At 41.2% G+C, this 17,354-nt stretch overlaps 1 protein-coding gene across 4 annotated transcripts in view; it reads right to left on the bottom strand.

Annotated features, from left to right (window-relative positions):
• Positions 1-17,354, bottom strand: part of LOC136966340 (EMILIN-1-A-like) — a 105,329-nt gene that overhangs the window by 21,552 nt on the left and 66,423 nt on the right. For all 4 annotated transcript variants that reach the window (XM_067260820.1, XM_067260821.1, XM_067260822.1 and 1 more), the window contains exon 2: positions 4,860-4,985. In XM_067260820.1, coding sequence (XP_067116921.1) covers positions 4,860-4,985 — 126 coding nt within the window. The remainder of the gene's footprint in view (positions 1-4,859; positions 4,986-17,354) is intronic.

Below are 17,354 nucleotides of genomic sequence, written 5' to 3'. Positions count from 1 at the left end.
GGTCAATTTTTACACCGGTCTGCCAAATTTATTCGTTTTGATTCAACGATGAGGCTGCCTCTTGCAGGGGAAATGAGAAGACATCTATTTCATTCTACACTTCACTCGTATTTTCAGTTGTAAATGAGCAGCAAAATGCTTTAAAATCTATGTAATCTTTATAAATAATAAGTATGCATTTTTATATAAAATATACAGAAATATCAGTTGTAAAAATGTCGTTCAAAAACGGACCCCTGTGCAACCGACGCAAGCAAGCACACCCTACAATTTCCCCAGAAATTGTATCCTCTCTAGTTAGTTATGCGATTACTCAATAAACGCGTCTACATGATTCTTTTTTATTAATCGTTGTATGCTCCACGGCCAAAACTTGCACCATCATCCTTCTGCAACAAAGTGTCGCCGTGTCTTCCTGTATCGGCTCTACTGCTGTATGTTTCATTCCATCAACACATTGAATCCTACTAAGAAAGCAGAGTAAACACACTCAATGGTAGGCTACATCTGCTACTGCTATTACTATCCCAACTATAATTTCAGCTGTTAAAACTATAATATTCTTGTTACGACTAGCTAGCCTACTTCTTCTGTTTAACAGTTCAGCTTTCAGCTTCTCCCGCATTGTAGGCTATTTTAGCTGTTAGCGTTGTTAGATGATGCAGTTCAGATTCCACACTGCCTCTTTTGTGTGACTCAAACATTTTTGAAATTAATTTCAGCTTTCAGCTTGCGGGTATTTTCTCATTTATCACTTTTATACTTTTTTAAATATTAAGGTTTTTGTGAAAATTATTCTCCCTTTAAAAGTAATGATAAATCCTTTCAAATCATTGTTGGAATGCTGCTCCAGCCACTTTCAAAAATACCTTTTGGTTGCTTTGAAGCTTCAGCTTATAACTTTCTACTAAATTTTCACAATTTGCCGCTTTTTTAGCATGGTCAGCTATCCCCATTCAGGTTTTCAGCATTCTCACCTGCTGTTTCGCAGGAACAGCCGTTTCTAGTTATATCAACTTCTTAGTTCTTCCGCCGTTTTTTTGCCTTTAACTAGTTCTGCATACTTTCACCGATTCCTACAATTTTTGTAACAAAACGTTCAGCTCCTTCAGGAAATGTTGGCTATGACTTTTGGTATTTCTCACTTTTATACTTTTTAAGACATGAAGGTTTTTGTGCAAATTATTCTCCCATTAACCTTTGTCCCAAAGCTGACCAAAGCTAATACTCTGCCCTTTTACTTCATACAATCTCAACAGTTGGTGTGTAGCAGAGAGGATAGAGAGACTGACTTGTGACCTTATGCTCATGAGTTCAAATCCCCATTCAGCCTGTTGTTGGCCAAACATGAAGTAGTTTTGCTCCCTTGTTGTCCAACTCCCGATCTTATACAGTGTACATGTTTATAATATTTAGCCATTTTGCGGAGGAACCCGCATCGCTGCTTGCAGCTATATTTATTGTTGGGCCACGCCCAAAAGTCCGATTTTCAAAGTGATGGCATTTCCACCCCATTGCTCCAATTCTTCTGAAATTTTGTGTGCATGCCTCATTTTTCATGAGGAACAAAAAAGCCTCAAGGACCCATAAGGTCCGCCATGATGGATTTTCCTGTACTGTGATAATTTGGGAAAACCTTCAAAATTCCTCTTCTCTTGAACCAAAGGTGAAATTGACTTGAAATTTGGTACAGATATGTATCATTGACGTATTTAAAAACGTTACTTAAGGCAATTGAATCAAGTACAAAATGGCTGAAATGGGTGTATTTATGTAAATGTCCATATTGCCTCAATATGTTTGTGTCACTAAATCAAATGTATTTTTGAAGGATGGTTCAAACCTAATAAGCTTTAAGGTGACATGCCTCTGAAGTACCATGCAAAGTTTCACCTTGATATGTCAAAATATGACTGAATTACAGTTGTTTGAACTTGGACCAAATCTGACAATGCTCGCCATTGGAGAAACAGCTTTTTTAAATTATCCAGTTATTGAACTTTGTGTATTCCATGCCTGGGAATGGCTCAATTGGCTGAGATGTTGTGCTGGTAATCAAGGTTCAATACCAGTCAGAGGCATAGTTTAAAAAAATTTATTCTGACCAAACGGTTTCTAGTCTCCCGATAAATCCTCCGGTTGTAAAACATAGCAATGCGTGTTTATTTGAGCCCATCACAACACATCTGTATAGCGAGACTGTGTAAACCACTGCAACACAAGCCAGGTTCACCACAGTAGCTAGCTACACATGGTAGTGTTAGATTCACAACTGAGTTAGCTCTAATGAAGTATATTGATTATTGAGGTGGACCCCTTGCCTGTTGCGCAAATTATTTCAGTGACCTAAGCTAGGACACACGGCCACTGATGCTAGGCATGATTTGAAATTCTCTTCCATGACTTATGTTGAGTTATGGCACCCCAAACAACCTAATCTAAGCCCTATGAGTAATATATTCTTTACAGCAGCAACCAGGTCCAGCCTGACGTTGTCATACTCATAATTCTAGTCAGAATATGAGTCTGAAAACTCTCCGGTGGGCTGTGACTACGGGGCCTGTTTCAACCGAACTCGTAAAACAAATGCCTCTTCGCTCAATTGGATAGACCTACAACCAATCAGAGCAACGTAATATGTTGTTTGTTGAAAACGAATTCAACCCAAGGGCTCTTTCGTGACGTTGTTGATTACGTTACTGTTGATCATCTGTCCATCATCGTATAAAGCCCGCCCTGGCAATTTCATTGGTCCATCCAGATCCTGGTTTTATGTAGTTGTTCCCAATACGAGACCCTCCAGACCCCACTTCCCGACCAAATTCTTTTGTGGGCGGGGAGAAGTTGGGCTGGCAGCCAGGCTAAACCAGGTCATCCCCATGTCTTGTTTTTATAGGAAATTTACATATCTTGATTGTGGACAACTTTTTGTTCCCCAATCTCAATGAACAGCCAAATACAGCAACAGCATTGACATTGTTTAACAATTACCACAGTCATTTTCTCACTTGTTGTACTTCTAAACTCGCAGAATGAAACCAAAACAACCACTAGCGCGGTGGTTTCATTCCACCTTAGATTTAATGAATGGTCACATTTATAATCTTTGAAATAATTTGATCAGTCTTCAAAATATTATAATTATATATGCATATGGAAAACGTTTCAACAACAATGATATGGTATGCAATGCCATAGATTAATTAGACATTACATGTTTATAATATTTTGCCATTTTGCGGAGGAACCCGCATCGCTGCTTGCAGCTATATTTATTATTATTTTTCTTCTCCTTGCGCCCCAATATCTCAAAAAGTCCCTGGTCATAAATTTTCTAATTTGGCACATTGATACTACATCCAAGTGGGTACCCCCACACCAAATATGGGCCACATCGGACCATAGGGGGCGCCACAGGCCAAGCCCAAAAGTCCGATTTTCAAAGTGATGGCATTTCCACCCCATTGCTCCAATTCTTCTGAAACTTGGTGTGCATGCCTCATTTTTCATGAGGAACAAAAAGCTTCAATGACCCATAAGGACCGCCATGATGGATTTTCCTGTACAGTGATAATTTTGGAAAACCTTAAAAATTCCTCTTCTCTTGAACCAAAGCTCTAATTGACTTGAAATGTTGTACAGATATGTATCATTGAGGTATTTAAAAACGTTACTTAAGACAATTGAATAAAATACAAAATGGCTGAAAGCGGTGTATTTATGTAAATGTCAACATTGCCTCAATATGTTTGTGTCACTAAATCAAATGTATTTTTGAAGGATGGTTCAAACCTAATAGTTCTGTATATCCCAGCATCAAATGATTCTTACTGTACACTGAGGGCACTAGTATGAGTAACCACAGTAGGTTTCAGGCATGTGACACTTTCCTAGTCAGAGTTAGCAGGGGGTGCATTTCATGGCAAGAAGGAATACAACAAGCCTGTCGTGAAATGCACCCCCCTCTATTGTCTGTTCTGTATATCCCAGTATCAAATTATTCTTACCGTACACAGAGGGCACTAGTATGAGTAACCACAGTAAGTTTCAGGCATGTGACACTTTCCTAGTCAGAGTTAGCAGGGGGTGCAGCTGTGCGAATGTGCGAGGGATTTCAGTTGTTGTGTTCGTTCAGTTAGATGTTTGTAATGTTATTGTTGGTTAGTTAATATAATCTTGTTGGTCACCCTGATTGCTTGCATGTTGCTTAGTTTAATGGGACCAGAGAGTCGGCTGCTGTACTGTCACAGGCTATTCTCGCAAGGAGCTGAATATGAGCTCTGACCTAGCCCAGTTGCCCACATGACTATTGTTAGTTGTGCATTGACTGAGAGTCTGGAAAGAGATCAACTCAAGAAGAGTTTCAATATCCTATAAAAAGTTAATACTCAGCCCTTACTAATCATAAAATCTTAGTAATTGGTGTGTAGCAGAGAGGCAAGAGAGACTGACTTGTAACCTTATGCTCATGAGTTCAAATCCCCGTTCAGCCTATTGTTGTTGGCCAAACATTAAGTAGTTTTGCTCTCTTGTTGTCCAAGTCTCGATCTTCTACAGTGTACATGTTTATAATATTTTGCCATTTTGCGGAGGAACCTGCATCACTGCTTGCAGCTATATTTGCATTTTGTTATACTCAGAACGGCATAAATCCAATATAACATGTTGTCTTTCAGTGTGAGTGTAGTAGGTGCATGGTCCTGATTTTTACATAGACATGATGGACGGCTGTGTGGAAGCAGACCTTCAAGTTAGACCCTTCAAGCCTTCTGAACTGTTAATTATCTTCAATCGGATAGATGTCTTTGTGTTTGTACATTATGTGATTGTACAAAATGTGTGTGTGTGTCTGTACTCACATCAGCACACGTGAACATTGCACATTTCCCCAGGTGCAGGGGTGATAGTCAGGCTTGACGTAGGTCTCCACCCCGTCCTCCACCACACAGCTTACCGTCTTAGTCACCACGTAAGCACACCAGTTTCTGCAGAGAGAGAGACAGTACTTACTGTATTGTGGTTAAAGGCATACAGAGGTGCAGATGTGAATTTGAACACTACAGCCGAGAAGCCAAACAGAGCAGTGCGTCTCATCAGCAGAAATATGAAAAAGTCTGAGTGCAGGTCTCTCTCATAAAGGACATCTCTCTAGAGGTAGTCAACTCTGGGGGCTTGTGAAACTGAGTGTGTGTGTGGGCATGGGGGTGTGTGTGCAGACACAGACCATGGCCTCGTAAAATGTTTAGTGTTGCAGATTTATAAAATGTGGCTTCAGTGTGTAGTCCCGGACTCAGACCTCCACCCCTCGGCTTGAGGCAACAAATGCAACACCACCCACATCCGGTGGATGTGGATGGTATTGCATTTCCGATTTGGTAGCCGACTCGTCCGGTCAATTTTATTCTATTAACTCCAGTTCAGTCAAGACACTCACGTGATTGATTTCACCATTTATTCGCACACATGACAAATGGTTTAACATTGGCGGAATGGATGTACATGGGGAAGTGCTCCCTGCCTTCACTGCAGCATGCATGACATGAGGCAGGGAGCAACAAGTTATATCCCCCACGGGGAGAACAGACAGACCACATGGGGGAGAAGGGGATGGTGGTGGGTGGCAGCAGCGCAGAACACAAAGGTAATCGAGGACGCGTGCATGTGTGCGACTTTATAGCGCCGCCTATCAAGCTAAGCCTATGGGCTGAGAACACGGCGATGGGTGATATGGCACGCGCTGCCCGAGTGTCATGCCTGAAATAGCTCCGCTCATTCAACATATCCAAAACTATCTCCCCCAATAATTGTTGTTCGATTCTCGAACCTGGCTCATACTACTAGCTTTTTCATAGAATATCTTTTCATGGTTTTTTGCTAAGTTTGAAACCAATCCGAAATGGGTAAACTAGTATGGAGGACTAAAAGTGCCACAATGAATTAAATAAATACACCATTAAATAAATAAATACACCATTAAATAATTACTTAAATGTGTCATAAATTAATTAAAATAGACATTAAATACATAAATGTGTTCTTAAATGTGTCATGAATTAATTAAAATACCAATTCTTTTAATGTAAAATACATATATAATTATTTCACTATTTAAGTATTTCATGCTACATTTCATGCTACATTTCATGCTACATTTCACAACGAGTTGTGTTGCAGTGCTTCATTAATTGTGTTATCTGTCAAACTCGCCCATCAAAGTCAGTGGGTGGGGCTAGCGCGAATCTAGTCTGATCCATTGCGTTGGTCTGAAGTAGAGTGCCTGGATAGAGACGATGGAGGATCTTCATGAACCTTCTAGGGAGTTGGTGAGAGACATTTTAGCTTGACGATGTGGAAGCAGGACCTGCTGACCCAGAGCATGTAGCGAGTAAAGCAGAGGAACTTCTTGAAGTTATTGGGTGTGCTCACGCCTTCGGCGAGCACAATCATTGTTCTCTCACATATATATTATTGTTTATTTTCGCCCCCCTAAGGATCAGTCAATATATGGACTACATAGACAACGCCTGTGTCAAAATGTTGTCTTGGTCTCGATTGCGTTGCTTGTATTTTTATTTACGTTCCGTTGCACGGTTTAGGAGGTTACAAAGTTTTTGTGGCAAAAAGTGCCTTTAGTCAACGAAGGGTAATCAGTGCTAGCTACGTCACCACGTCAGCACACGTTAGCAACGACGCATGGATTGATGTGCTGTTGCACAGCGAGTATCGTATCGTGCCGTGGTGTACTACTAGCAGCATACATTTAAGCAAATCAAGACTTGCATGTACAGTAAGTAGTGTCACATTAAAGAATGTATTTAAACTCAAGCTTGTGTGGTGCGTCGCTGGCTTCAGTGCCACAGCCTAAACTTTATGTCAAAAGAAACATTCTCATTTCCGGCGCTTAAAAACAATCCCCTCACTCAGTCAAGTTTGGCTAGCCTTCTTTTGAATTAGCCATTTCTCCCTAAATAGATGTAAAGCTTATTTACATTTTTGGGGGCATATTTTCAGTTAGCAGATGGTACTGTTTGAATCGCGATTCCATCGGAAATACTGCCGGTGACAACATTGTTACAGTAGCTTGTTTCAAAGGGGGTTCGCTTGTTTCAAAGGGGGTTCTTGAGTAGGCTAAATGCTTGAAAATATCACTAACGCTAGATGGGAAAAACTTAAGGGGATGGACCCACCTGCAACCGACGCAAGCGAGCATACCCTACAATTTCCCCAGAAATTTTACCCTCTCTAGTTGGAGTTATTTCCGCACTTTGCAATGCTACGGCTAATATTAATCAAGGGGAAGACTCGGTCCTGCTAGCCCCCATGTTGAGACAGCATGCGAGGTGCAGGACCAAATGTCTAAAACTTGCCCGGAGCTGCTGAGAGAAGCAGCGAATTTGATGGAGGAAGATGCTGATGCACCCTGGTACCAGAGTCTAAATTTGCAGTCACTGTGGTCACTATCTTGGTCGGAAAGTGCGGAAATAACTCAACTTCAAGAAGTTCCTCTGCTTTACTCGCTACATGCTCTGGGTCAGCAGGTCCTGCTTCCACATCGTCAGCTAAGTCTAAAATGTCTCTCACCAACTCCCTAGAAAGTTCATGAAGATCCTCCATCGTCTCTATCCAGGCACTCTACTTCAGACCAACGCAATGGATCAGACCAGAGCCATAGAAAAAGAGAGTTGCGACACGCTTAGTGTCCGATATTCTGGCTATCTTCAGCAGACTCGTATCTACAAAAGGCAGTCCTCCCTGACGTGTTTGGTGTAGAATGGAGTGAAATACAACATAGTGAACACTCACTGCCAGTGAAACACAGGAAAAAAGCTAGAGCTTTTTTGTCACGTGGTTTACATTTACATTTAGTCATTTAGCAGACGCTCTTATCCAGAGCGACTTACAGTAAGCACAGGGACATTCCCCCAAGGCAAGTAGGGTGAAGTGCCTTGCCCAAGGACACAACGTCAGTTGGCTTGACCAGGAATCAAACTGGCAACCTTCGGATTACTAGCCCGATTCCCTCACCGCTCAGCCACCTGACTCCCTACGTGGGAGTATAATAATAAATAAATAATTGGACAAACTAACATAATCATAAATCTAATTGTCACTTTTAATACTTGGTTGCAAATCCTTTGCAGTCAATGACAGCCTGAAGTTACAGATGTCTTTCTATAGGGTCAAATTGAATAAGGAATGCAAATTGGCTGAAAGAAGTGTATTTATGTAAATGTCCACATTGCCACAATATCTTTGTGTTAATAAATCAAATATAATTTTGACTGATGGTTTTTCAAACCTTTGTGCCTTCAAGATGACATCATTCTGAAGTACCATACGCAATTCCACCTTGATATGTCATGTCGGGGATCTCAGCTAGGACATCTCCGCCTGGATGACCGAGCACCACCTCCAGCTGAACCTCGCCAAAACAGAACTTCTCATCATCCCGGCTAAACCCTCCATCTCCCACGTTCTCTCAATCACCCTGGGATCTGCGACGGTGACCCCTTCATCCTCTGCCAGGAACCTTGGGGTTACCATGGACGACGAGCTCTCCCTCACGGCCCACATTGCTGCGTTCTCCCGGTCGTGTAGATTCACCCTCTACAACATCCGGAAGATCAGGAGATACTTGTCTGAGCACTCCACCCAGCTGCTAGTCCAAGCACTTGTCCTCTCCAAGTTGGACTATTGCAACTCGCTGCTCGCTGGTCTCCCAGCATGTGCAACCCACCCTCTTCAGAGGATTCAGAACGCAGCGGCCCGCCTGGTCTACAATCTACCCAGACGCTCCCATGTTACCCCGCTCCTCATCTCTCTCCACTGGCTACCTATCATGGCCCGTATCAGATTCAAGACCCTGGTATTGACCTTCTGAGCAGTGAACGGGACTGCACCTGTCTACATCAAGTCTCTCCTGCAGCCTTACAACCCCACCCGTCACCTACGGTCTTCTTCAGACAACCGCCTGGTGGTCCCACCGCTCAAGACCGCCCGGTCCCAACACAAGCTCTTCTCCTGTCTGGCCCCCCAGTGGTGGAATCAACTCCCCACTTGCACTTGCACTTATTTACATTTAGTCTTTTTTTTTTTTATAGCGGTTACTTATAGCGGTTCATGTTGTTTAATTGTAACTTGTTTAACTACATGCTCTTATGGTTCTTCCCTTTGGCACTTACTTTGGTTGTTCACAATGTGTGCTTCATGTTTTGGCTACTCGCGATGTTTTTTGGCTATCTTGTTGTTATGATCAGTGACCACTTTGTAAAGCTCTCTCTTGGAAGTCGCTTTGGATAAAAGCGTCTGCTAAATGAATAAATGTAAATGTAAATATATGATTGAATTCAATTGAATTGCTCCATAGCGCGCGTGCTCCAAATTCTCAGACTCATCCTGCCCCTTGACACTAGGGTGACCACCTGTCCCGCTTTGCGTTGTGTTGCACAGCATTTTACCCCTTGTCCCGTACGTCCCATATTGAAAATGCTGTGCGATACAGCGCAAAGCGGGACAGGTGGTCACCCTACTTGACACAAGCGCGAGCTTGGCGAGACGCACACACATCCTTTCTGGAAATTGTGTGCTGACCAAGCCCCCACCCTCGGATTTGAGCTCCTGTTTCATTTCGCTTCCAATCGCAGCTCGCCTTTACGAATATAAATAATTTTTTGGCGGCCATTGTTGTTTTCAACTGGAATCGCCTGATAGTGTTGGAGGCAGCCACGTTCGGTAAGTCATATCACCTATTTTTATACATTTTAAGCTAGAATCAATGATTGGGTTCGTGAAAGTACACTACTCTTGAATTATGGTGAAGGTTTTAGCACTTTTAGACCTTTAGATCATGAGTCTGAAGTGACAGAAAACCCGAAAAGTAGCTAGCTCTAGCATTTAGTGCTTTTAATTAGTGAATAATTTTGCATCTCGGCGAATTGTTCATCAAAAGGTCGAGGAGGGCAGCCTTTGCGAGAAAAAGCAATCCCCCACAGACCTGTCGGCTCAGAATTTTGATTTGGGGCTTGAAAGTCTTTGTAATAAGCCTATGCGCCAGGGACACCGCATAGCAGGGATGGAAATTAGCACCCGCCACCAGCCAAATGCGGGTGATTTTGTGTTGTGGCGGGTAAACTCGTTTCACCTACCGGCCACCGGGGCGGGTAAATACAATTATTACACGGCTGTTCTTAATGCTGTAGAATGCCCCATTCACTTGAATGGGGCTTCCCAACGTTCTGCAGTCAATTATTTTTCGATAACAGACCGTTGCTATGTTTAACTGACCGCTGTCAAGAGAAGTGGCCTTTTTGCCTCAGATTCACGTCTTTCGTAGCACTCCGCAAGTAGTCCGGTAACTTTTCAACTCCTTTTCAAACTGGGATTGGGGAGGATGGGTGGAGGAATGTTAGTTTGTTGTTTAATCTGCCCTACTCATTTAATGAAATGTATATCAGTTCGTGGTTTGTGCATGTATAAAAGAGAAAGTGTCAGTGTTTCATTGAGACTGAGATTAAATAAACTGCTAAAGTATTGGAGATCTTGTAGTATTAATTTTCACATGCAGTTACACATTGTCGGTTAAAAACAAGAAAGTGGCTGGTAAAAACATTGAGTGGCTGGTAGATTTTGAAATCCACCAGCCACAGTGGCCGGTGGACATTTTTTTTTATTTCCATCCCTGCCGCATAGGCTTGGGCGGCAGCCATGTTTTGGTCGCGTCATGTTCATAAGTTCACCATTTTACAGTTAGGTCGACACGAAAAAGGTTGAGGAGGGCAGCCTTTAGGAGATGTGGGAATTGTGCTTTTAGCCAGATCCGCCGATTATTTTTGTGATTTGTGGACTTGCAATTGGAAGGATAATGCGTCCCGGGGGTACATTGTTTTGACGTTAGCCTCAGAGTCAGACTCGGCTCACCCACTTGTAGTGTGTAAACAATTTTGTATTTCACTCAATTCTACGCCAAAAACGTCAGGGAGGACTGCTTTTTGTAGACAATGGCCTGCTAAAGCTAGCCAGTATATCTGATTTTTCAAGGCGAGCCTGTTTCATTCGTCATATGCCCTGAGAAAGCAACCTACGTTAGCCAGGCTAGTTTTGCCAATTTCAGTAAGTCAGGCTATTTAAAGGTCTCTGACAGTCAGAATCACTGTTTACAGGCAAAGGTCGAGCTGGTCTTTTGTCAGATGTGTATATTGATCAGTTTAGAGCTAAATACTCTTGCCAGAGCCTGGAATTGAACCCGTGTTTTGAGTGACTTTGCATGGGTCTCCATCAGGTCAACACATTTGGATTCAAGTTCAAGTAATGCCACTGCATTTCACAGTCAAAACTGTAGTTTATGTCAAGTGTAGATGGAAAAAGCAACGTTTTTCACAACTGAACTGACATGGATCCTTTCTTCACTTTTACAGGTCTGGAGGGTCATGCAGAGGCCTGAGTTCAATAGAGGATGCTGAGAGCAACAACAGAGAATGCTGAGAGCAACACAGACCCCTTGCTGGACTATCCCTCTCTAGCTGGACAGCTTCATTCAGCTGGCAGGCACTGCCAGCCCTCCAGAGACAGACAGTCACCCCACAGACACAGTAGCTCTGCAGGCTGCTTTTTTGAGGACATTGATGAAAAAGGACAAACCAGCATTTTTTACTTTGATGAAAGTCTAAATGTGTATTCCTTTCCATGTCCCAGTATGCCAAGCTGCTGACGTTGAGTGTTTTAAGTGATGAAACCAGTTCAAGTGATATGCTTTTCACCTGAATCCAATGATTATTCATCTGAATAAAAACCACTCAAAAGAAGTACTGCTTCTTTATTATGTATATATAATTGTGCATCTCCCCCTGTCAATGATCTAGCACCTCCTCAGCACCTGTATTACAAATTCAGTGGCGCCGTCCCTGCCCAGGGTTGATTGTAACTGGTGTTGGAAAACACATGTAGTAGGGCAGAATAGAGGGACTGGGAAAAGGGTGCTGGTGTGGAAAGTCCCCAAAAACTGTGCAGAATGGGCAGAAAATATTAGATGACATTGTATCGAGGCCCAATTGGAGAAGAAGCCATAGGATATTTACAATTGTAGTAGGCCATTAGATCTGTTTTAAAAGTTCAGGGGTGTAATTTGTTGGATATGAAGCCCCAACCCTCCACTCCAGAGACAGTTGGTGACAGAGAGGTGCAGACATTAAGTTAAACATAGTCATGCGTTGAGAGTAGAGTAAAAAATACAGATCCCCCCCTTTCTGAATAAAGTTCGACTGATCTGATTTGTTGATTTCTGTTGCTATGAAAACCAGTTTAACCAAGCTAACTAACATTGTTTTTAGCTAGCTTGCATTACCATTCAATACCTAACAAAACATTAGTAAAAATAGCTTGCTAATCGAGCAGAACTTGTTAATGCAGGAGACTCAGAGACCTTAGCGCGTCTCTAGCATCTCGTCATATCACGCAGTCGGAGCACAGCTAGATAATCAGCTGTCAGCGCTCTTGAGTACCCAGCATGCAGTGCGGCATGTCAAAAAACGCAAAGACTTGTGGAAAATAGTTTGGTTACAACGGCCATGCGAGGGATTTCAGTTGTTGTGTTTGTTCAGTTAGATGTTTGTTAGTTAATATAATCTTGTTGGTCACCCTGAGTGTGCATGTCGTGTAGTTTAATGGGAACAGAGTCGGCCATTTTACTATCAGAGGCTACACTCGCAAGAAGCTGGACGTGGACTGTACCCGGACTGCACCCTAGCCAGTTGCCTATGAGGCTACTCTTGAGATCTACTCAAGAAGAAAATGAATATCTGTGGTTTTCAAGCCATCTTTGAGAAAGTTTGAAAACGATGTTGTGGTCGATATGTATTGATTGTGGGAGGTAATTTTTGGACTACATCTAAGCCTCATGCGGCTGCTGCAGCATTTCTGCTTTGGCATGACCTGTGCTGGGAGAGAGGGAAACAGCATGGATGGGGATAGAATCCGGGCAGTTGTGTCTTTATAAAGGGTGAAATGGAATGAGAAATGCAATACAAAATGTCTGAAAGGGGTGTATTTATGTAAGTGTCCACATTGCCTCAATATATTTGTGTCAATAAATCAAATATAATTTTGATTTATGGTACATCATTCTGATATACCATGTGCAATTTTACCTTGAAATGTCAACTGTTTCTTAACATTTGATTGAGTTGCTTGTATTTTTATTTACGTTCCGTTGGTTTAAGTAGAAATTACGTTTTTGTGTCGAAAGGTGAAGCTAACGGTGGCTAACTTGCTAGCCACAGTCACTGACGTTGCTAACGTCACGAAAACACGCGTGACTACCTCTAGTAGAACATTAGTTTAGCAGCTCATTAACTTCTGGGAGATAGCTAGGCTAACTATGGCTTTACTGCAAGGCAGCTGCAGAAACGCCACAAGCAAAGAGGCCAGGGTGATAACTATTTACTAATTTTACTTTGTGATATGACACACAATTGTGATGTGTAATGTACAATATAAGCTGATATTATTAAGGAAGTACATCTACTTTTGGGAAACAGTAGTCTACTATTTCACTGAAGTATTAGCATCATGACATTAGCCTCTGTTGCCCGTTCAACACATACTACAGTGGTCTATGATGCATCTGTTTTCAATCGTTAAAATAAACATTCCTCACAAATACATTTTCGTTGTAGGATTTATTATGACATTACATTACAAGTAAACGATTTGTTGGTGAAAGGAAATTATCATTACCTGCGGTTTTAAACCAGTGTTGCTTACTGCAACGCTGTAGCCTACGTGAGACCAGCCCAATGGCCTATCAAAACCAGCCCAATGGCCAACAAAACCAGCCCAAAAACCAGCCCAATATCAGAACTCAAAATATGCCCCTGCCGAACCATATACACTGCTTTTAAAGTCCAACAGCATTGCTATCATTGCCAAATGTATTGTAATATCTACAAAGTAACACCAAATGTTTAGTATGCCAGCATTAAAAGCAGTTTTCAGGAGGTTTTCTCAGGAGACTGAGAGCATTAGGCACGTGTGCACACGCACAGTGCGTGTGTGTATGAGGGCTTGTCCCATGTCAATGTGTGTACGTGCTGATCTGGAGTCAGTTTGGTAGGATTTGGGTATAAATAATTTCATTTAAAATATGGATTTTTATTTAAAGATATTCATGTAATTTGCATGCAAAATAGGTCTACCCGAACCAGCGGACAAAAAATTCAACCCACGGCAACACTTCAAAAGTAGCCCAATTCCGCGGGAAAACCGCGGACCTGGCTACTCTACACAGCTGTTTAGGAAGTCAAACGGCGACAGAACATGTTCGGCACTCCCCTTACTTAAATCAAAAGTTTATCTAACTACTAACCTGAACTTCATTGCCACAGCCTCAACTTTGTCAATCTGTTCATGAAAATAATTAATTTCAGCCTAAACCGTACAACGGAACGTTAAATCCAATTCAACCAACGCAAGCGCTACCAAGACGAACACAGCAGTAGTCTAGTACTGTACTGTAGTAGTACAATTTACCAGGGCAGCTTCTCCACACAGGGCTATATCGCATTTTGCGTTGTTACTGACAATGATCGCTACCAGTGAGCTTTTTATGAATGAGCGATTTTCCACTAAATAATTGTGAGGCTTATTTACGTTTTGGGGGGCATATTTTCAGTTAGCATATAGTTGGCCGAGGAGACCGACGGCCAACTATTTACTAATTTTACTTTGTGATATGACACACAATTGTGACGTGTAATGTACAATATAAGCTGATTTTATTAAGGAAGTACATCTACTTTCGGAACCAGTAGTCTACTATGTCACTGAAGTATTAGCATCATGACATTAGCCTCTGTTGCCCGGGCAACACATACTACAGTGGTCTATGGTGCATCTGTTTTCAATCGTTAAAATAAACATTCCTCACAAATACATTTTTGTTGTAGGATTTATTATGACATTACATTACAAGTAAACGATTTGTGGGTGAAATTATCATTACCTGTGGTTTCAAACCAGAGTTGCTCAATTCAACGCTGTAGCCTACGCGAGACACTACGAAAACATCTAGCTACACATCTGTTTAGGAAGTCAAACGGCAACAGAACATGTTCGGCACTCCCCTTACTTAAATCAAAAGTCTAACTACTGACCTTAACTTCATTGCCATTGCCTAAACTTTGTCAATCTGGTCATGAAAATAATTAATTTCAGCCTAAACCGTACAACGGAACGTTAAATCCAATTCAACCAACGCAATCGCTACCAAGACGAACACAGCAGTAGTCTAGTACTGTACCGTAGTAGTACAATTTACCGGGGCAGCCACACAGGGCTATATCGCACTTGACGTTGTTACTGACAATGATCGCTACCAGTGAGCTTTTTAGCTTTTTTTTTTTTTCAGTAAGCGATTTTCCACTAAATAAATGTCAAGCATATTTACGTTTTTGGGGGCATATTTTCAGTTAGCAGATGGTACTGTTTGAATCGCGATTCCATCTTCTACTGCCGGTAACGTCGTAGAATAATCTTCAAAGGGGGTTCTTTATTCATAAATGAATGCAATATGAGTAAGCTAAATGCCTTAAAATATCACGAGAAGGGAAAAACTTAAAAGGACGTTTAAGTCATAGAGATTAGGTCAATTTTTCCAAATTTATTCGTTTTGATTCAACGATGAGGCTGCCTCTTGCAGGGGAAATGAGAAGACATTTATTTCATTCTACACTTCACTCGTATTTTCAGTTGTAAATGAGCAGCAAAAAAAAATTCTTTTAAATGTATGTAATCTTTATAAATAATAAGTATGCATTTTTATATAAAATACAGAAATATCAGTTGTAAAAATGTAATTAAAAAACGGACCCCTGTGCAACCGACGCAAGCAAGCACACCCTACAATTTCCCCAGAAATTGTACCCTCTCTAGTTCTTATATATATTTTATCTTTTAAATTGTTTAGTTCTTGGAATTAGTTTAACTATTGTTCTTTTTTTACTTAATTTAAGACCCGTATATGTTTATTATTTGCACCTTCCTGTCACAGTAAATTCCGTGTTTGTGTAACATAGGCTACATGGCGAATAAACCGAATTCTGATTCTGATGGAGATGGGAGAAGAAACCCACCCAAATTAGCTTCGGTTAAACAGGTGTGGGAGAAAATTGCCACAATTGTTACAAATCATGTTCACATACATAAAGATTATGTTTACTTCTTTAAGTATTTACATTAATTGAAATTACAATTATTATTACACACTTGAAAGTATTCCAATGTATACTTTGAAGTACTTTAGGAAGTATACTTCATAAACTAAAAGTGCACTACACAGGCTAGTTTACAGTATTCAAACGTAAACTTCAAATACACTATAAGTGTACTTTAAAGTGTACTAAATGACCTAAAAAGTGGGCCAATTTAGTTTACTTAGTACAAAAATTGTATATAAATAAGTACACTGCAAGTATACTTTAAGTACCATGATAATGGTATACTTTTTATACTAAAGTATATAAAAAAATAAAACTTGAAGTATACTTCTTTTTTTTTTCTTAAGGGATAGTATACAGTGATAGCATTGATTTTGATTGAGTTTGCATTATGTATCTGATTCTTAATCGGACTTTTATCCATTCTACAAGTTTTCTGACTCTACTGCAATACCTTAGCTTACATGCAGATGTCGCAAAGTATGATGTATACAACTAGTTGCAAGCGTGCACAAGTCTCAGAGCTAGGAACAAGGCGAGCCACTGTTCTGCGCAAGACCGAACGAGCCGGAACTGGAAAGATGGTACTGAGACAGAACATGGAAATACAAATGAAATACAGAAAGGGAGAGAGAGAAGGCTAAAATCAAATGCTGGGACAGAACAATATGAGACAACACTTAGATTGTGTTCTCGGACATTCAGTCTCTGTCTGTGGCACATACACTGCAAACCAAACAGACACAGCAACCTATCAGAAAGTCTACATCACACTATCAACCAGACCTCTCGAATAGAGACCTCTCGAATAGAGGTCTGAGTGTCAGCTGGTTTTAACTATGTCCACATTAAGCATAGCATTGCTGTATAGGCTTTGGTCAGATTACCATTATGTATTCCGAATTGCATCACCGCTCAGCGACACTAATGCGGTCCAGTTTATTTTCTCTATGTACAGACCCATCCATGCAAGGCCTGCTGAATTCTAACCTCTCATATCTAATCTCCCTACTTTACAATGAGCTAAGTCTGTCTGTGTCTCCACATCTGTGCTGCACATTAGCCGATAACTGTGTTTTATGTGTGCGTGTCTTTCTGTATATGCGTGGCTGTGTGCAAGTGTCTGCTTGTGCAGTGCCTATGTGT

This window comes from Osmerus mordax, chromosome 22 (assembly GCF_038355195.1).
Source record: "Osmerus mordax isolate fOsmMor3 chromosome 22, fOsmMor3.pri, whole genome shotgun sequence".
In the NCBI taxonomy this organism is placed as follows: Eukaryota; Metazoa; Chordata; class Actinopteri; order Osmeriformes; family Osmeridae; genus Osmerus; species Osmerus mordax.
This window is presented reverse-complemented; position numbering and strand designations above follow the sequence as displayed.